The following is a 22,205-nucleotide window of genomic DNA, read 5'->3' as shown; positions in this document are numbered from 1 at the left end:
GGAGGGGGTTTTAGTTAGTGAAATTGAGAAATAGGTATGAAAGTGTTGTGGTAACTGATTTGGTATTGTCATGAGGTAAATTGAGACTTGTTTGGAGGGCTAGATGGTTGAAAACCCTTATGTAGCAAATGAAGGGTTTGTAGTTTAAGTTTTCAAGTGTTTTTGGTGTAAAAATGGGGTTTTGAGTAGTGAAATTTTTTAGTATTGAGTATAAATTGTTTTGGAAGGTTAGATGTCTATTATTATACCAATTAGGACTTGTTTAGGAGCTAAAACCAGTAAAATTTGTTATGGAAGTGTTCCTGGCTTCATAAGTTGAGTTTTTAGTCAATTTTAGAGGTTTTAAGGGTTGGAAATGGAAAGTAAGAGAGTTGGGATGAAACTGAGGTATTTAAGTGTGTTAACAAATGCATTTAGACTTTTTTATGCAGGTTGTAAACTGGTATGGAGGTTAGAAAGTGTAGAATTGAGTTTTGGTAGCTTATAAAAGTGAAATGGAATTTTAATTGATCATTTTAAGTTACAATAATGTTTTCAGAGATTTCTTAAGGTCTGGAGGGTCCTAGATGCCTTTAGAAGTTGGGGTAAAGTGTTTAAAGTGAGAAAATTGAGTTTGGTATCTATTGATAGCGCTTGAGCATCCAAACTGGGCGTTGAGCGCCCGTTTTCAGTGGTGTCAGCGCTGAGCGCTAGCTCATGGGCGCCACTAGACGACACTACAACAGTTTTTGGGAGTTTTCAAGGTTATGGATATCAATTTTTTACGTTCTTTAGGTCGTTTTGGGGGTTTTGGAACCTTCCGAAGCTGTTGATGAGGATTTCAAAGTTGTTTTACTTACCTAAATGTGAGTATCAAGATGTCGTGAAGAATTTGTGTTATTGTGTGATTTCGATGACTTGTATGGGGGTTTCTATTTCTTTAATGTATGATTAGTAGTCTCATATATTGATGTACTATGTGAATGTGAATGTGAATTAATCTCAATGGTTTCAAAGGTATGGAAGAGAGTTCAAAGGAGGAACTTCTTAGTGGTGGTTTCAAGTATTGTGAGTATGAATATGAGAAGCTCAGTCTTGAAGTTCATCTTGACATTCTAATGGTCACACATTCTCAAGTAGAGAAGGATGATGCATGTCGTGAGAATAACATGAGATCTTAGTCTAGGGGCTTTACCTTGGCTTAAGGCAAGTGATAACGAACTAACCTTGTGTGGTAGCTTGGGGGTGGGTCAACTGTTTCACCACAACAAGTGCACGAACTGTCATAGCTCGATATTCATACTATTCTGGATAGTCAAGTCAAAGGGTTGTTATGCATAAAGTATTTGGTTGATTTGGTGTGAGATATGTATCATTAAGTAGAATGTTTAATATGTTTTTGATGTATTATGAAAATGTTTTGTATCACTAGCTTACATTTGCTTTTGTCTTTGTTTGTTTGTTTGTTTGTGTTTTCTCTTTTGCGATGATCACCTTAAATGGTGTGAGCTTAGGGAGGATGTCTTTCCAATCGTTCAATGTGAGGTTAAGAATGAAGCAACAACATAGATAAAGTTTTGTTCTCAAAGAGTAAGATCTTCATTGGTAGTTTGTGATAAGTTAAGGTCTATATAATGTTTTATTTTGATAGTTTTATTCTACTAAACTAGAATGTTACAAATATCATTTTACTTTTGATTATAAAAATAATTTAAAATAAAATATAATAAGTGTAAATTGTGATAAAATGAAACGTGAGTTATTGTTGTTGGTATTGTCATTATTATGAAATGTAAATTATTATTTAAAATGAGAAAATTAGAATTGATAAAATTATATGAAACTAGTGAGTTTTATATAAATTAGGTTGAAATAAAATGTTGGTGATTCTTTTAAATGAATTAAATAATAATTGAATTGGTGAAATCATTTTAAATTGGGAAGTGGTTATTTAAAGTTAATATAAATTAAAATGTAAGTAAGATATGAAAAGATGTTATTTATTGATGAAAAAACACGACTTGTTCAGTAAAAAGTAACCAAAATTAGAAGAGATAGATACTCGAGTAATTAAACATAGACTGACAAGATTTTATCCTGTATTATCTTCATTGAATAGTGATTTCGTTACATTTTATCATAATTATTTTAAATTTAAACAAAAATGAAAATATTTTCTATAATTTTTTATTTTGAGATATACTTTTTTAGTTAGAACATATCTGATGAAAAGATTTTGTATAAGTTGTTATCGATAATCAATATTTTAACGTAAGTCTCAAATATGGAAAATAATTTCTTATATAAATAACTTTTTTTCAATTTTAAAGAACTCGTGTTTGTAATACCCATATTAAAATAAGTTTCATAATGATAAGAAGCTCATGCAATTAGCTTCAGTTAAGGATATCTTTGATGTAAGAATTAAAAGGTCATAATATTCGTTTATGATATATAAATATATATTGTGAAATTTAATACAATTGTTGCTCTTTTCACCACCACCACATGTTTCACCTCTTCAAATTCTCAAAATTATCATTAGGTAAAAGGTTAAAAAAAATTTTACTTTTACCACAATTTTTTAATTTATTTTCCAAATCCTAATTTTACCTTATTCATATTCTCTTAATGTTGCAGCTGCACCTCCATCCCATATCAACTTAATCTTCTTCTACCTACTTGTATCTACGTTAAATATGAATTTTTAATTATCTTTTGATGATGAAGTACATAAAATTATCATGTATTCGATTATACCTAATAATTATTATTGAATTTTAGTTAATTAATCTTTTAAATTTGAATGATGAAAATCCATATCTGAGGTGGATACAAGTAGGTAGAAGAAGATTGAGTTGACATGAGGGAGAGGTGCAACTGCTGAGTTTAGGGAATATGAATGAGATAAAATTAGAGTTTGGAAATTAAATTAAAAATTCATGGTAAAAGTAAAAAAGTTTTAACCTTTAACCTAAGGATAGTTTTGGAAATAAAAGAATTTGAGAAAGTGCAGGAAATGTGGTGATGGAGGGAGCTAACGCTCTTTAATATATCATGCTAATTAGTTGGATTCGTAAGGCTCAATGGGCCAACCAAATCATTTTTTTTTTCATGGGTGTTTCATCCTGCACGTCCAAGCTTTTCATCCAGCACCTCCAATTTCTTAAAATATCTTTCATTAATGAGATGATTATTTGTTGACTTTTTGTTTGTTCAGAAACACCCCATTTCACCCAAACATGCACTTTCAACCCTACACCTCATTTCCCCAACACCCCTCCCCCCCTGCTCCATATCAATTATATTACTTATTTAATTATTTTATTAGTTTATAATTATATTTAAATTTATGTATTAATTTTTATGAATTTATAATTTAATGAGATAATTATTAAAAAATAACTTTTATAAATTTTTTAGATTTAATATAAATATTTTAAGAAAAATAAAACTATAAAAATATATACTTGGATATGAAAAATCGAGAATGAAGTGATCGAATATCAATATCCTATTAATGAAAGATCGAATGTCAATATCCAATTGACGAAGAATCGGATGTTGTAAGGCCCTGGAAACTATATGGGCTATTGGGCCTTATTTTGTGAGGCAGCCAGACCCAAAGGGCCAAAGGCACCATGACTTTAGAAGGGGTTTCTTCATTCCAACTCTGAGCTCATTTTTCTCTCTCTAAACTCAGCTTCCTCATTCTTGCTCTGCCTTCTCTCTACCCTTGCACTCATTTGAACCGTTGCATTTTCAACTAGGTGGTGTTCTTTCGCTCACGGAGTTGAAAGCTTCCCTTCTATCCGATTAGATTTCTATTTGGATGGGTAAGTCAATTTCTCCACTCTTCTTGAACCTAGGGCATGCAACTTTACTGGTTGCATGCAACTAGTGGTGCTCCTTTTTTATTCTCTGCCTATTCTAGCTCTAAGAGCTGTGTTCATCACCATTTAGGTGGTTGTAGGGCACTATTTGGGTTCTCTCTGTGAAGGCACGGTTAGGGCACTCTAGTCGGCTATACTGCTCAACTTCAAGGTAAGGGGAGCTAATTATTTTTCTTTGAATTATTTCTTGAATATGCTTTGTAAATGAATGCATGTTGAATTTTGGACTGTTGTATGGTTTTGTACGGTACTTTGGATTTGAAGTATATAGGATGGTTTGAATTGAATGGTGTAATTGATGGAACTGTGATTGATTTCTTTATAGTGAGTTTGATGAACTTAACTACTGTATTGGATCATGTTAGAAGTGATTTGGAGTGTGAAATCTGTTGTAAGTATAGCTAGGTAGAAAACTTGGTGATTCGGTAGTGTTTTAGGTCCTTTTGGAGGAAGTGAGGTAGTGAATTTAAGAGTTAGGGATTCTGGGTATAATTGGGCTATTGGGGCAGTCTTAGCAAGTGGATTGTGACTTGTTTGAGTCACCAAATTGGTCAGAATAGGTACAATGTGTTAGAATTGGGTTTGGGGTCCTTTAGTTATTGAGTTAGATGTTTTGGAGTAGAAATTGAGTTGGTTTAGTACATCTAATTCCTATCCAAATGACCAATGCAATACTTTACTTTCATATATAAACATGTTTCATATCAATATTAGTGTTACAGATTTTAATTTGTTCATTTGGATATGTCTAAGATGCACCAAAACCAGAAAAATCACGTTGCTGTCAAAAACTGATAAGAATAATCGATTATCTCACTTGATAATCGATTATTTTAGTCATAGAGTTGTATCCTCTTCAAAGCTCTCGCAAATAATCGATTATCACATATGATAATCGATTATTGTCGTTAGAAAATCATCCAGGACAGTTTTTGGTGGTTTTCGGGGTTCCGGATATCATTTTAGGACGTTCTTTAGGTCGTTTTAGGGGTTTTGGGCCTTTCCGAAACTGTTGGTGATAGTTTCAAAGTTATTTTCCTGGTCTAAGTATGATTTTAAGGGGTTTTGTGTTGTTTAGTGGGTCTTCTTGGACTGTTATTGTCTGTTAATGTACATGGAATGGTTTCATGTGATTTTTGATGACTTATTAAGTTATTTGTGGTCTTTTGAAGTATAATTAGTATTATATCTATGATTGTATGCAATGTAAAAGTGAAAGTATGTGATTTTCAAGGTATGTTTGATGGACGTAATTTCATGGACCTCACAGGGGGTTACATGGTGGTGCCTCATGTTGTGATCCACAGTGAATTCTCTTGTTGAGATTCAAGTATGTGTAGAATGATTGCATGATAGCTCAGTCTTGGGGGTTTTCCTGAAACTACAATGATCAATCATTCTCAAGTAGAGAGAATTGAATCATGTGGTGAGTAGTAGCAGGAGGTCCTATTCTTGGAGGCTTTCAGTATGCTCCAGGGCGTGGAATAGACTAACCTCGTGAGTGTGGTAGGGTGGAACCCATTGGCAATGGCTTTGCAAAGCAGTAGAGGCCACCACGAGTGCATAACCCGCCATAGCTCGGCAATCATTATAGTCCGGACGAGTCGGTTTATAAAGTAACAAGTCTTGTGATGTCATTTTATCATGTTTTGAGTGACTTTTGCATGTCGTGTGAGGTTGAATAACATGCTTTTTATATCTAGCTCACTCTTGCTTGTTTGTGTTGCTTGTGTATGTTTCTTTTGCGATGATCATCCACTTGGGTGGGAGCAGATGGCGAAGAGGTTCTTTTGGAGACGGCCTTGGAAGTTGAGGACAATGTTACTCCCTAGTCTCCTTAGGATGTTATCGATTATTGTCTGTATTTTGAAATATTGTTTCCCTTTAAGTTTACAGTTTAGATCTTTTTGGAGTTGAATTTTAATTTCTGAAGTTACTTTGAGGATAACTGTAATCCTTAATTACTTTTGACTGCTTTCCTATATTATTCATGATAACGTTTTTATTATATATGATTTTCTATATAATTGGTAATATCCGATTAATACGAAGAATCGGATATGAAAATTCGATATGTATATGTTTGCGCTTGTTTTTATATTATGTGCTTTATTAATGTTTGCATATTTTTTTTACCTGCTTTTTTACATTACATTTGATAAAAGTATAAATGATTAAATAAAATAGAGTGAAAATTTTATCAAATATAATTCTATAATCAAATTTCGATAATATCCAATGAAAATAAAATTGGATTTTGACATTTTGTACTCTGAAAAACTCAATCTCGGATGTCAATATCCGATGTATGGTTTTGTTAAATTCGGATCTCAACATCCGACAGTTTTCTTAAACATTTTTTTTATACAATTCTTATAACAAATGTAGTTTTATATATGTATTGTATGATAATAATAATGAAATCATGAGTGGATTCTGAATTGTAGTTTTATATACATTGTGAAATATTTATAATAATAATGGATGAGTGAATCTTTTTAAAATTATTCATGACTTTCAAAATTTTTATTTCAATATTTATTAAATTTTAATGATTTATTAAGTTTTTGAAGTTATAATTTTTTTAATTGATTTGATAGTATTCGTTTTTGAATCTTTTATACAAAAATTATTGACTTGGCTTTCCAAATTTTTAATTCAATATTTATTAAATTTTAAAGGCTTTTGAATCAATTATAAAGGCTTAAACATGACTTTTTAAAATTTTTAATTTAATATTTATGAAAATTTAATGATTTATTAAGGCTTTGTTTTTTTGAGGTGATTTGGGGGAGATGATTTGAATGAATTTGAGTGGATTTGAGGGTAATATTTTTGTTGTTTTTTTAGTGGATTTTTGGGTAATTGAGAGTGGATTTTGAAGTAAAGTTTGTGAGAATTAGTGTAAGATTGGATTGATGAGATAGTTTTAAAAATTTTGTTTAATTAGTAAAAATTAAAGATTACCAAAATACTCCTAGTTATTAAAGTAATATAAAATGATAATTATTAATGCTATATTTAATTGTAAAAATATTTATAAAGAATAAAAAGTTAAAAATAATGATTAAAATTAATTTTTAAAAAGTAAAAAAATTATAATTTAGTAAAATGAATTTATTTGTTATGGAAGTGAGATTGAATAATTTTGAAGTAAAATGAATTCATCAATTATTTATTTTGTCATATTGAGTATTTTTAACTAGGAATTTTCTCTATTTCTTTTTATCTCTTTCTTTTTATCTCTTTCTTTCTCTGGATGAAGTTTTTTTTGTACAGAAACAATTTATCTTTTTGGTTTAATTTCTTCTTTTATTCACTCAACTAAACACCACCCAACTTATACTCTTACAGTGTACTCACACTACCCCTTTCTCCTATTTTCTTCATTCAACTCAACCAAACCCTCATTTTACTCAACAAAGCCTTCTCACTTTAATCTGGATACATTCACATTGCCTATCCCGCATCTCATTTACTTGAACTAACTTTTCTCTTTACTCTAGTAACAATGAAACCCACTTCTTCTTCTATCATCACAACACTTCATATCTTCTCTCTGCCATCTACACTTACATACCACTCATTAGTTACCTCTCTCTTCCTTTCATTCTTTTCTCCTCCAATTTCTCAAGGTCACCCATCACTCTTCTTTCCAAGCCTAACAGGTGGTGCTCCTCCCGCCTCCCTGCCGCAAGTGAAGGTCCACCATGGAAACGACGATTCTGTCTCCAGTACAACCAAGTCCTTCCACTCCAATCGCTGGATGCACTCTCAGGCTGCTGCATCACTGCCGGATGGACCTCTGCATCTCACAACACACATCATCAACCATGGAAAGACATCAACACATGGAGGAAGCGGTGAAGCCTTGCTGGAACCGAATAACGCACCCAGGAACCGAATACAAGAGAAACCATAACCGAATACAAGGTATTCTTCATCTTCCATATGCACTGGACTCACGCTCATAACCGAATACAAGCTGCGACTGGCATATTTTTGCGCACAAATTATCCACCGTCATAACAATTCTGGAACTCTTGATGTGATTATGAACGAAATCAGAACGGATCTCGAATCGGAGAAATTGTGGATGTAATCGAGGCCATGAGCGACGTCGGAGGCGATCTGCATCCTAGAGGTCCACGTGACGAGATCGGTGTAGCTAGAGTTCCGGCGGTTAAGGAGACAGTGGGCGAGGCTGGCGTCAGGGAAAAATTCGGAAACGAGAAAGACGATGTTGCTGGAGACAGAGGCACCGAGAGGAGCTTGACGAGACTGCTGTGGTGACTCCAGTAGATGATGGCGAGATGGCAGCTAAGCTCCGGGAGGTCAATTTGTTGGCAAAAGTTGCAGCAAGAAACACCAACATCGCGGCGACAGATTTGGCAGCTCCAGGACGAGGAAGAGAGACGTGGGCAGATAATAATGTACAAAGGACACATATGTCATTTGTGAGCAAATCAGCGCAAATCTCCTCGTGATAGCAAGATGAAAAAGAGAGTCTCGTGTCGCAAATCATCGCTTTTCTTCTCTCACAAATCAGCACAAATCAACGCAAACGAACAACTCCTGCTTCACAAATCATCGCTTTCTTTTCTTTATAAATAGTGTTTCACCTTCAACCGAACATAGGCTTAAGTCTTTCAAATTATATATTTTTTTAATTTTGTTTTTTAAATGATTTATTAAGTTTTAGTTTTTTACATCATAAAAAAATAAAATAAGTTCATAAAAGAATCTAATAAAAAAAATAGCAAATGAAGAGAGGAGAAAATAAAATCTGAAAGAGAAACAACACAAATAAATTTTGATTGAAGAAAGAGAAAACTGTTAAAAGAATCTGCACCTTTTTTCATTCTTCTCACCCCTTCATGGCTGCAAGCATCTTCCTGCAGTTCCAATTTTTTCTTCCTGCACTCCCCTTTCGTGTTCATCTTCATACCTCCATTCCCACTCTTCTACCCTCAAAGTAAATTCTGCTAGCTCCAATCCTTTTTAATGAAATTCACCTTTTATTGATAACTATTACTTCAAATATTTCCATATTTCTAATCCAAACATTTCGAGATTATTTCTTACGTATTTTGAGTAATATATTATGTTTACATATTACTATGTTTATTATATTTATTATATTTTTCACTTTCTTCTTATATCCATTATATTTATTATATTTTTCACTTTCTTCTTATATCCATTATATTTATTATATTTTTCATATATTCTTATTTTGTGTTTGTATTTCACTTTCCTCTAGAAATTTGAAACCATGGGTTTCAACTACTCACAGAAAAACACGTGACCAAATTGTGAACCATGGTTTGGGTGTAACTGAATTTTTCAACTGTCATTCTATCAACCACCCTCCAAAAGGTAATTTTTTTTAAATGATTTTTATTTATTTAAATTTTTCATTTATCTTCAATTTTAAAGAGCTCAAGTTGATTTCTTAATTTTAAATCAATTCAATGTTATCATTTTTCGCCTTAACCAAACTGATAGCCAAAAGCTCTTTTAAAAAATTAAGAAATTAATCAGAGCGGATAATTTGAAAAAAAAATGGATAAAAGATAAATTAATTTTATAAAACAATTGATAAATATATAAGACAACCACATTTTGACTGCAGTGATGATATATGTACGCTCAATTTTTTATCTTATATCTATTTAACACTAATAAAACTATATTTATATTTTGAAATTTAAAATGGTTTAGGAAAAATTAAATAAAATATTAAAAAATAGTTTTTAATAATGTCCATTTTTTTTCTACTGTTATCAAATACCTATATTGACAATACCTGTCTTTGGCCTGATTTCTTAAACTTTCAAAACGCTACACAGTAATATAATTTAAAAAATTGAATTAATTTGAATTAATTAGTAAATCTCTAAATTATTTACAAAAGTTAATATTATCAACGTGATTTTTTTAGCAAGTCAAATACTATCAGAAATTTTAAATTTATGATTTATATCATATAACTAGACAATCATCTGACAACCGATCGGGTGAAACTACTTAGAAGACTCGACCGGTCAAGAAGACAACAAACAGCAAGTCAGATAAGTGACCTATCAACTGAATAACTCAAAAGGAGAGGAGGTCGAGTAGACATACCCTGACAACTAATCATCTTCAAATATCTATTTAAGTCGATATTATAGATAACCATTACTTAGGAAGGATTGGATCATGATTAAAGTTTCATTAATCTGAGACTCATCTTGAAACCTATAAATAGAAGTGTAAGAAGGTATGTGGATTCATTTATTGCAAATTTAAGAGTTTGCTCTGACTCTGATCAAATCAATCATTAACTTAAGCGTCAAAGTGTCGGACGGTCAAGAGTCCAAACAAAGAAAGATTTGAAGTAAGACACATAGGATTACCTAAACGAACGAAGTAAAGCGTGAAGATGTGTTATGTGAAAGTTCTTAACTCTAGGTCCAAAACATAATTTAATTTTTTTAATGGCTAGAAATTACTATGAAAAAAAAGTGTTACGAAATGAGATCAATAGTTGTTTAATGACTTTTTTTTCTTAAATGACTTTTTTTTTCCAAAGCTGGAGACTAAAATATTATAAGAAAACCAAATTTAATTTCACTTGAGTAAAAAATGTCTCAATAAAACCATAATTTTTTACTTTTGTATAAATAAAAAAATTATAAACCAAAAATTATTAACGATGAAAAATTCATATGTTGAAACAAATCTTTCCAAAGACTTCTGAAATAAAGAATAAAAAAATATTTTCTACACAAGTTAAAAAGATAAAGGGATTAGTGTTGTTGGTTATTAATAAGGGTGGCAAAGTGGTTGTGGGCTTGCTAAAATTTGAGGTGTAGGTTTGTTTTGGTTGGTTCTGCTGATGCTTCTTCCTGCACCTTCCTGTTTTCTTTTTCATGCTTTGTTTTCATTTCATGCAATTTAGTAAAACTTGTATTCTCCAAATTATCTCTTATTAAATGTACAATAAAAAAAATTAAGTTTTTTTTTAATATTTTTTGAATTGAATGTTGTGGAAGATATTTTTAGATCTAGAAAATATTTTCTGGAATAGTCATTTTAGAATAAAAAAATTCCAAAAATAAATGTTTTGAAGGATATTTTCATATTTGAAAAAACGACTTCCCAAAGTACTTACATTTTGGAAAAATTTTATGTTTCCAAACATTTAATCTGAAATATATAAAAAATTAAGAAAACAAGTGTTCTGGAAAACATTTTCGAACCTAAAATTATTTTTCAAAACATTTATAATCTGAAAATATCTTTTTTAATTTCTGATAGATGATTTCGGAAGGTATTTTCATATTATAATACAATTTTATTTTATATATATTTTAAAGATAAATTAAAATTAAAATTAAAAAAATATAACAAATATTTATGATTTTGGATAAATAAAATAATATAGCATATTTTTCAACTTGGTGAATATCGGACAAATATCATCAAACGATAGAATAGTTGGCCCCATTTATTCAATGGCCACATATAAAAAACATGGACCATGTTTCCTTACATTTATATTTTTTTTCTGAAATCATAGAAAGATGACATAAATGATAAGAAGACATCGCCAACTATAAGAAACAATTATATGAGGACACATATATTTTAAAACTTTCTATTACTAAATTAATTTTACATATAATAAATAAAGAGATTCACTATTAAAATATATGAAGTATGTGTACGTGTTTTTATTTGTAAGTGTATCTTTTGTGTTTGTTAAAAATTCGATAAAGACATTTCTTTTTATTTCTGTATATTTATTAGTCGAAAAATGTGAGTGAAAATATTTTTATAATTAATGGACTCCTATAATGCATTATTTAAAAGTATAATTAATGTGTTAAGTGCATATTATATCACACTGGTTAGAAAAAAATTTGATGTGATATGATATTTTTGAGATGATACATCTCATGGTTACGATAGGTTTTAAATAATTTTCACAGGAGACTTAAAAAAAAGCTAACAGCATGTACTTATGCAATAAATGAGACAATGAGAACATTTTTAATTTTATATTTATTTACTTACCATCAATGCATCATCCATTTTTTCTTTATAAATTATACAAGGTTTCGTAAATGATTTCAAGTATTTTTCTTATCAAAACTAATTATGATTTATTATGATCAAAATCAAGAATTATTTAGATATTTTATATATGAAAACTAAAATATGTTGATTTGACGATGGTAATAAATTCGCTTAAGGAAAATTTATCTTATGATTAAATTGTTTAAGCTTAATTTACTGCATTAATATGATAATGGAAAAACACATAAGAACTTGTTTTAAGAAACATGAAATATATATATACTTTGTGATAGTTCAGAGGATGTATTTACAGAATCAGATAAAGGTGTAAAAGCACTCAGAGAATGAAAGAGGGAGAGAGCACAAGAATATGAGAGAATGAGTTAATTCTCATTAAGGAAATACTGCCTTATATAGGCAAAGTACAGAAAAGTATATATCTAAAACGACATAGTTTTGGTTTATTTACAACACTTCCCCTTAAACCAAACTATTAAAGCTTCTAATGCCAATCAAATTTCTTAGTTTTTCAAATCTTCCTCGTCTCAAAGCTTTGGTAAAGATGTCCGCAGCTTGCTCTTCAGTAGGACAGAACACCAACTCCAACTTCCCTTGGTTGACACATTCTCTTAGGTAATGAAATTTCGTTTCTATGTGTTTGCTTCTGCCGTGTGATACTGGGTTTCTTGAAAGACTAATAGCTGACTTGTTATCTACAAGGAGCTGCACTGGTTTCCTGTATTCGACCTTCAACTCTTCTAGAATGGCTTCAAGCCAAACACTTTGACACGCTGCTTCGGATGCTGCTATGTACTCTGCTTCGCAGGAAGAGAGTGCTACTACCTTCTGTTTTCTAGAACACCATGAAATTGTTGCTCCCCCATACTTGAATAGGTAACCATGTGTGCTTTTCCTTTCTACCTGATCGCCACACCAGTCCGAGTCGCTCCATACCTCCAATACTCTGTCTCTGCTGCTGAATTCCTTTTGAAAGAACAAACCGAAATCTGCTGTGGCTTTCAAATACCGGAGAATGTGTTTAGCAGTGGTGAGATGAGTATGTCTTGGATCACTCATAAATCTGCTTACCAAGCCAACTGCAAAGCTTATGTCTGGTCTGCTATTACACACAAATCTTAGTGACCCTACTATCTGTTTGTAAAGGGTTGCGTCAACCTTACTTTCTTCTTCCAAACTTGACAGCTTTAGATTAGCCATAATTGGTACTTCAGTGCTGTTGCAGCTCAACATGTTAAACCTATTCAAAATATCATTGATGTACCTTCTTTGATGAATTAGAACTCCATCTTTACTGTGCACAAACTCCAGTCCGAGAAAGTAAGTCAAGTGTCCAAGATTAGTCATATCATATTCTTCTTTCATACTACCTTTAAATTTTGCAATTTCTTCTTCGGAGCCTCCTGTTATAAGGATATCATCTACGTACAAGCATATCAACAATGTGTCTTGCTATCCAACTGATTTGACATACATTCCAAATTCCACAGGGCACTTCTGAAATCCCATCCTTATCAGCAGTGCATTTATATGATTATTCCAGGCCCGAGGTGCTTGTCTGAGACCATACAGCGCTTTATGTAAACGATATACCTTCTGCTCTTCATTTTTTCTCACGAAGCCAGGTGGTTGCTTTATATAGACTTCCTCATCAAGTGGACCGTTCAAGAAGGCAGATTTTACATCCATTTGATGGATCTTCCAATCTCTCAAATTTGCTATAGCCACAATCAATCTTACCATTTCCAAGCGTGCAACTGGTGCATAAACTTCAGTGAAATCGATTCCAGGTTTCTGCAAGAACCCCTTTGCCACCAGCCTTGCTTTCAACTTGGCTATGCTTCCGTCTGGTTTATACTTTGTTTTAAACACCCACTTGACTTCAATAGCTCTCTTGTCCTGTGGTAGTTCCATCAGCTCCCAGGTTTTATTCTTCTCTATAGATCTCAACTCATCCAGCATGGCCTCCTTCCACTTTTGCATCGTGATAGCTTGTTCCCACGTAAGTGTCTCAGCATCAGCAAGCAACGCATAATGAACAATATCACCTGAATCTGCAACTTCATTGTCTGTGAAAGTCTCATGATCTGCAAGCCTTGAAGAAGGGAATCGGGTTCTTTTTGATCGTTTGAGATTAACTTCTCTGTTGTTGACTGCCTGTTCAATCTCATCAGATCTCTTCTCTTCTGGCCAGTCAGTAACAACAACACCAGAATTTGGTTTAAAACCAGTCTCTTCTTCAATCCATTTGAAAGTTGCAGCTTCATCTACAATTACATCTCTACTTATAACAATTTGCCTTTTTTCTGGATTATACAACCTGTACGCACCTGTAGTGTGATAGCCTACAAAAATGAGTGTTTCACTTCTATCATCGAGCTTGGTTCTTCTTTCTGCTGGAACATGCCTGTAACACACCGAACCAAAAATCTTCAGATGGTGCACATGTGGTTTCTTTCCTGTCCAAGCCTCTTCCGGAGTGCAATCGGACAAGGCTTTAGTCGGGCTTCTATTTAGTAAGTAGACTGCAGTGGACACCGCTTCTCCCCATAGATTTCTAGGCAAGCTCTTCCCTTTAATCATGCACCTTGTCATGTCCAGTAGAGTCCTGTTTCTTCTCTCAGCAATACCATTGTGTTGGGGTGTGTAAGAGGCTATGACCTCATGAACGATTCCCTTTTCTAGACAAAATTTGTTTAGCTCACTAGAATTGAATTCACCACCACCGTCTGTTCTAAAAATTTTGATCTGCAATGCTTTTTCCCTCTCAACCATGGCACATAAATGAAGAAAGTGTGAGTATACTTCCTTCTTTTCTTTAAGCAAATAAAGCCACATTTTCCTAGTATATTCATCAACAAAGAGTAGGAAATATTTATTACCTCCCACTGTTTGCACATCAAGAGGTCCACAGACATCAGAGTAGACGACTTCCAGAGGTTGCTTGGCTCTCTTAATCATTGATTTCTGAAACTCCTTTCGGGTTTGCTTCCCAACAACACAGCCTTCACAAATCTTGCGTGTTGCAGTGATTGTAGGAATACCTTTCACCAAATTTTTATCGCCCAACCTGCCTAGACTTTTGAAGTTTAAGTGTCCAAACCTGTAATGCCAAAGCCAATTTTCCTCTTCAACGTTCAGTGATGACAAGCATTGAATCACAGCTGCATTTAGGTTTATTCTGAAAGTCCTGTTCTTTGCTTTAGGAGCTCTAATGACCAGACGCTTCTTCTTATCAAACACATCTATCACATTCTGGTGCATCTGCATGGTGTATCCTTTCTCCAGGAGTTGATCGAGACTCAACAGATTGCTTTTCATCGTCGGGACGTACAGAACGTCGTCCATGTATGCCATTTCGCCATTCTTGCAACTGATCAGAACTCTACCGACTCCTTCAGCCATCACGGTGCTGTCGTCAGCGAATCTCACATTACTTTTCTTCTTCAGATCAAGATTTACCATCCACTCCTTTCTTCCGGTCATGTGGTTGGAGCACCCAGTGTCTAAATACCAACACGTATCGAACTCGGTGTGACTGTGAGTGCTGGACATCATTACACGTTCATCATCTATGCTCTTCGTTGCACGACTCTCCTTCTCTGATGGTTGCAACACGTGTTCGGAGTAATTCAAGCATTCTTTTGCATGTTGCGTTATTTCAGATTGCAACACGTATTTTATCTCGCAATGACACATGTCTTGCACTTCTCTGTTGTGCACTTTCCTTTCTTTAATTTGATCTGAGGCGCACATCAATACAACATGTTCTGACTCCGAATCACCAGTATCTTGTGCCAAATTCGCAGCTTCATCACTCTAGTGTTTCTTGGAGGCTGATTCGTTATGCCAGCACTCCGAGGAGTAATGCCCGAATTTGTTGCATGTGAAGCACTGTACATTTCGCTTATCGTAACTCTTTCTTCCTCGTCCTCTGAATTTTCTTCCTCATCCTCTACCGTCTCCTTCCTTTTGATCGTTAGAATTTTCATCCTTGGACTGTTCAGAGAAGGTATTCACTCTACCTCCACTTCGGCCACCGCGAGATCTTCCCCTGCCTCTTCCACGGTTCTTGAAGTTCTGTCCACTTCTAGCCTGCAAAGCTTGATTCGTGTTCTGTACAGTGCTCTTTTCTACTGTTTTTCTTTCAATCAACCGTTGTTCATAAGCCGTAAGTAAGTTTTGCAGTTCTTCAATTTTCAATGTCTCCAGGTCTTTACTCTCTTCAATGGCCACAACAATGTGATCATACTGAGACGTTAACGTTCTCAAAATTTTATGCACGATCTTCTTATCCTTCACAATCTTTTCACAACCCCGCATTGCATTTACCACAATCTGAATTCTCCCGATATAATCCTCAATCGTTTCTTGCTCTTCCATACTAAGAAGCTCATATTGTCTTTTTAGTGACTGTAACCTGACTTTCTTTATTTTCCCGGAATTTCCATATCCTTCTTTCAGTATGTCCCACGCTTCCTTAGCTGTGGCTGCCTTCGAAATCTTTTGGAAAATTGCCGGAGAGACGCATTGATGTATCAGCATGCGGGCTTTGCAATCAAGTTTCTTGTTTTCTTTATAAATCTTCTTCACTTCCTCTGAATCTCCTTTTGTAGGTTCTTTAAGACCTTTCTTGACAACTTCATCTACCTCTTGATAACCCAAGATGGCATCCATCTTTACACACCAATCATCGTAAAGCTTACCATCAAACACCGGTAAGGTGCCTTGTACCATTCCTGCCATTGTCTTTCAGAACCTTGCTTTAGTCAACGAAACAACACCAGGTGATCGGAACCTGTTGCTCTTGATACCACTGATAGTTCAGAGGATGTATTTACAGAATCAGAGAAAGGTGTAAAAGCACTCAGAGAATGAAAGAGGGAGAGAGCACAAGAATATGAGAGAATGAGTTAATTCTCATTAAGGAAATACTGCCTTATATAGGCAAAGTACAGAAAAGTATATATCTAAAACGACATAGTTTTGGTTTATTTACAACACTTTGAAATTCAATATCAATCTAAGTTATGTGTTAAAAATTGTATAAATGCAATGTATGTGAAAAAAATATTCTGATAATATAATTGACACATTAATGAACACTAAAAGAAAGACATTAATGATACTTATAAAGATTTTAAGATAATGGGAATACTTTCTTAACATGCCTATTCTATCATTAAGGAATTTTATTTAGGTGTTTATAAGAAGTCAAAATACTATATATTTTTTAACTTTACACATAAATTGTGACAAAATCATGCAAATAGCGTCAATTTGCATCAATTATATATATATATATATATATATATATATATATATATATATATATATATATATATATATAAAACATATAACAACAATTTTTTGTCCATCAAGGTTCAATGTGTCACTTTTTAGATTAATTAAAATTCTACCATTTACTATATTGATGAGATTTATTTTAGGTGTACAGTTCAAATTAAACGCTTAAAATAATTTATGCAAAAAGTATATTTCTCAATGATACAACGAATGCTTTTTATAATAGTTAAAATAGATTTTCTATAAAGGTTATGAAACAATTATAAATACATTTTTTATGACAATTTTGAAACCATAATATAAATTTCACTTTTTATGTTAATTGTAAAATTAAAATGTATCATGTTCACTATAAAAAAATATTTTTTACGTCGAATGTAAATTTAAACGGCATAGAAAATGACACAGGATGATTGAAACTATACTCGTTATAAAAATGTCCCTTTTTGTGATGGTTAAAACTATATTCGTCGTAAAAAATATTAATTTATATGACGATTATGAATACAAGCATCATAAAAAATATGGTTTTTTTTAGTTTTTATGATTTTTTTGTTTTTCTATTCCCATAACAAAACTTATATAATAATTATTGGACATAGACTTTCAGATACAATGTAATATAATGATCATTTAATATGTGCTACAATGAAATCCAGAGATAATTCTATATAATAATATAACAGTTTGCAAATAAACCAGAATAGTAATAACAATAACGACACATATTACACATAACTTTTAGTAATAATGTCTCTTTATTTTATCAACAAAGCATTCTCTTTAACCAAAGTTTTTTTTTCTTTTCTTAGATGGCAACTAAAACTTGAAACTGAATAGTCAACATTAATTTAGTATTCAAGTTAACAAATAAATGAGTATTTTAAGAAGTAAATAGCCCACCAAATATTCTTGAAAACAATAAAATTCAAATTATAAAAGATGGTCCCAAAAAAAGATGTAGAGTGAAATATTTTTTTTTAAGAACTTCAAGTACATAAATAAAATTGGAATTAACTTTTTAATATATTAAAATTAATTCATGTATTTTTAAAAATTTATTCATATTGTCACTATTAATCTTCAATTTTATCTTTTTTTTTTTACAATCGAATTTTAGCTTCGCTTCTAATTCAATTAATTACATATTTAGGAATGTAAAGTTACATTATCCATTAATTAGAAAACATTCACTATATCACGATCAAAGTTAATGACGTGATGATATTTGATCAAATCCTAATGTAAGAAAAACGTTCTATTTCGAGTAGTTTAAAATACTTTTTATTATTAAGAGATATAACAAGTGAAGATCCTAAGTTGACCTGTTATTTTATTCAAAAATGAAATCAGACAAACTTTTCAAAATTCAAACACAAACATGAGAAAACAGGAAAAATAATAATAAAGGAAACATAAACAAAGGAAAAAACTTAAATTAAACATGAGATAAATCATTAACCAATATCATTATTTTATCCTTATTAGTCAGAATTTAACTGTTGTGCCATGAGAAGTTAACAAACATTATGTCTGTGATTTATGGATGGTTATGGGATCTGACATGTAATATGCGTGTACATAACTAATTGAATTTGACTTTGAAAATTTCAAATAAAATAAACTTTAGTTCATAGAATACCATCAAGATAACAAATTATGCATTTTATTACATTTCAATATCTTTTTATAGGTGAAAATATCTGTGTCTTTAAACTCTAAACAAAACTTCTCAAAAAACACGCTTAAAAACTGACTTGAATTTTCTAGCTAAAATATTAGACCCTTAATTTACTTAATTTTTGAAATAGGAAAGAAAGTGTAAGCCTTTTTATTATAAAAATATATAATAATTGTCTCATAAATAATTTATATTCAATAATAATTTGTAGTTATTGTAGATTAGATGACTTGAGTTACTTTTCGTATTGTTTTGCGGTTCAGTTTTCATGTTGTTTAAAGTTTATTAATACTTACAAAATATATTCCAATATCAATTAATGTTGTGATGTATATTATGTGCATGTTATCTTAATTTGAATTAAGAGATTAACTCGTCGTTATCATTATAATTTGACCATGTTGTGAACGATAGGACATACTATATTGAATTTATCGACCGTGATATCCGTTAGAAATTGTAAAAATTCATCCATAATTGTTATTTTTTGATGAATTATCGATGAAAAAAATCTGTTGATAAAAGTCATGTTGGTAAGATTTACTGATGAATTTTATTTCTTTACCGATAATTATCATCCATCTATGATTATCAAGAGATGAATTAGTTAATAATTATCTATTTGTTTTTGTAATAATTATTTGTACAAGATATTTGGAACGTCTTCAGGACTGAGGAAGATGATCACAATCAATAACAATATTTTATACCTCAATATGATTAGCATCTACGACGAGATAATCAATTAGGGCATGAGAAAAACGATATGAGAGGAAGATCATGAGAAACTCGTCGATTCAGGAGATCGCATAACAAAGGCGCTAATGAAATATGTGAGATGTTGCGTTGGAAGAGACAAAGTACCTGAAGAAGGAGAAGCCCTTACATGAAGGTGACAATGTCTCACAAGTGAAGTAAAGACAATCTAAACTAAGATTTTTAGATGATGAGGCCATAAGAGTTTTGATAAACTTTTATATTGGCGATCATTTACATCGAGTCTTTCATTAATATTATCAAAACTTATTAATAATCTTAAATAATTAAATAATAAATTATTTATTGATTGTAGAAATCTTATATTATTGAAGAAAGAAAATTTGAGATAATTTTTTTCTATAATTAAAATTATTTTACCATTAAAAGTTAAATGAATGAATGAATTAATTAACATAAAAATTAAAAAAGTAATAAAATATTAATAATTAATGGTAAATACTATAATAAAAAACTAATATGAAATAAATGTTTTCCTATAATTAAAAGTAATTTTATCAATAAAATTTTAAATGTTATTAATTAATCAACACAAAAATTATTATAACAAAATATCAATAAATAATTAATGTTGAGAAAATACTATACTATAAAACATTTGTTGGAATAACTGTTTTTCTACAATTGAAATTATTTTTATCAATAAAAGTTAAATTAATTAATTAATCAATTAATATAAAAATTAAAAAAGTAATAAAATATCAATAATTAACGGTGAAAAAAAATCTTATACTATAATAGAAAAAAAATCGTCAGATAAACGTTTTCCTATAATTAAAATTAACTTTTAATAAAATTTAAATGAATTAATTAATTAGTACAGAAATTAAAAATTAATAAAATATCAATAATTAATGGTGAAAAAATATTACACTATTAAAAAAATTGAGATAAATGTTTTTCTTTAATTAAAATTATTTTTATCAATAAGATTTAAATGAATTAATTAATTAATTCACACAAAATTTAAAAAATAATAAAATATTAATAACTAATGGTGAAAAAAATAATATAATATAAAAGAAAAGAAAATGATAGATAAATATTTTCGTATAATTAAATTTTTTTTACAATTAAAATTTAAAGGAATGAATGAATTAATTATCAAGAATTAATAATTAAAAATGCATAATTGAAAATACTAACGTTATTTGGTAATAAATATTTTAACTTACCAACCTAAAAATTCGTTATAGATGGAACACATATTATTAATAAATTTGTTGATGGAGTTTTTTTCGTCAATAATAAATTTATGAGTAAAATTTATTAGTAATTAAAATTTTAAAATATGTGGATAATATAAATTTATTAACAAATTTATTTTTATCCACAATAATTCATTGATAATTAAAAATATTTTTAGTATTTGTTAGAATGATTAGAACAAGTTTTGACAATTATTAATGACTATTTTATTATCTATGGATCCAGAATTGATAAAATGAACTTTGTCCAGAAATTATCGATATGGAAAAATTCAATTTTAGAGCTTCAGTAAAAAAAAAAAACCTTGTTCTAAGAAATTCGATTTGGAAGTATTAGGCTAAAACCACATACTTTACTTAATTTTATTTATTTGTGATTTTCGAAAATTAGCTTTATCTCTTTAAAATTTACTTGATTTGAGAAGATAATTTATTTTATTTTATTTTCTGTTTTAATATTTTGCATGGAAAATAATTCTTCGTTATTTTTTTTTTCTTACTCTTTCTTGTATAAACTTGAAAAAGATAAGAAAAAAATACGAATTCACCATCTTTTACTCTTTATAATTGCATTCCATTATTATAATATTTATTATTTTGTTTATTTATTTCTTTTGGACTTGCGTGACAAACACTGATTCCCAACCTCATGCCCGACAAATTCAAGAAGATTTCTTTTTATAATAAAAGAGTCCTTGTTGTGTGGGAAAATTTGATAAAAGCAATTGCCAATTACACCGCTTTACGTGGCAACAGTGAAAATAAATTCCTGTATACATTATTATATGTTGAAATCTAAACTTAAGCTAATATATCTTATTTACGTTTTCTTTATAATACTTAAAAGAGAGATTCTACATAACAAACGTGAGTTAATTCACATAGAAAATTAAAATACTATTTTTAATGTAAAATATTAAAATATCAAGCCAATTAATTTATAATTTGTATTTTGTCCAATATAAAAGTTTAACTCATGTTTGATTCAGAATTGTTCAACCAAATTTATTAGATTAGTCACATCATATTTTATAATATATGTTTTTATCATATTTTATAATTTTATATTATTTAAAAGTCAAAATCAAACGTAATTTAAATATTTATTTTTGTTTTATTTTTTTAAACATATTTTAATTATAAAACTATGATTATTTCAAAATGAATAATATTATAATTAATTTTAAAAATATCATTAACGTACTTGATATTGAAACACGTACTTGATATTGAAACAATGTATAAATATCAATAATTAAAAAAAAAAGTTAGTGA

General features: G+C 30.5%; 1 protein-coding gene across 1 annotated transcript; it reads right to left on the bottom strand.

Moving 5' to 3' along the window:
* Nucleotides 1-15,905: 15,905 nt before the first annotated feature.
* On the bottom strand, nt 15,906-16,703 carry LOC108320025 (uncharacterized). The gene has a single exon (XM_017551368.2). It carries the CDS (start codon nt 16,701-16,703, stop codon nt 15,906-15,908), a length of 798 nt encoding a protein of 265 aa, XP_017406857.2.
* Nucleotides 16,704-22,205: the final 5,502 nt, after the last annotated feature.

The sequence above is a fragment of the Vigna angularis genome, chromosome 8 (assembly GCF_016808095.1).
Source record: "Vigna angularis cultivar LongXiaoDou No.4 chromosome 8, ASM1680809v1, whole genome shotgun sequence".
NCBI classification, from domain to species: domain Eukaryota; kingdom Viridiplantae; phylum Streptophyta; class Magnoliopsida; order Fabales; family Fabaceae; genus Vigna; species Vigna angularis.
This window is presented reverse-complemented; position numbering and strand designations above follow the sequence as displayed.

Excerpts from the sequence above, each read along its gene's own strand:
- LOC108320025 (XM_017551368.2), bottom strand. The coding sequence starts at position 16,703 with ATGGCAGGAATGGTACAAGGCACCTTACCGGTGTTTGATGGTAAGCTT.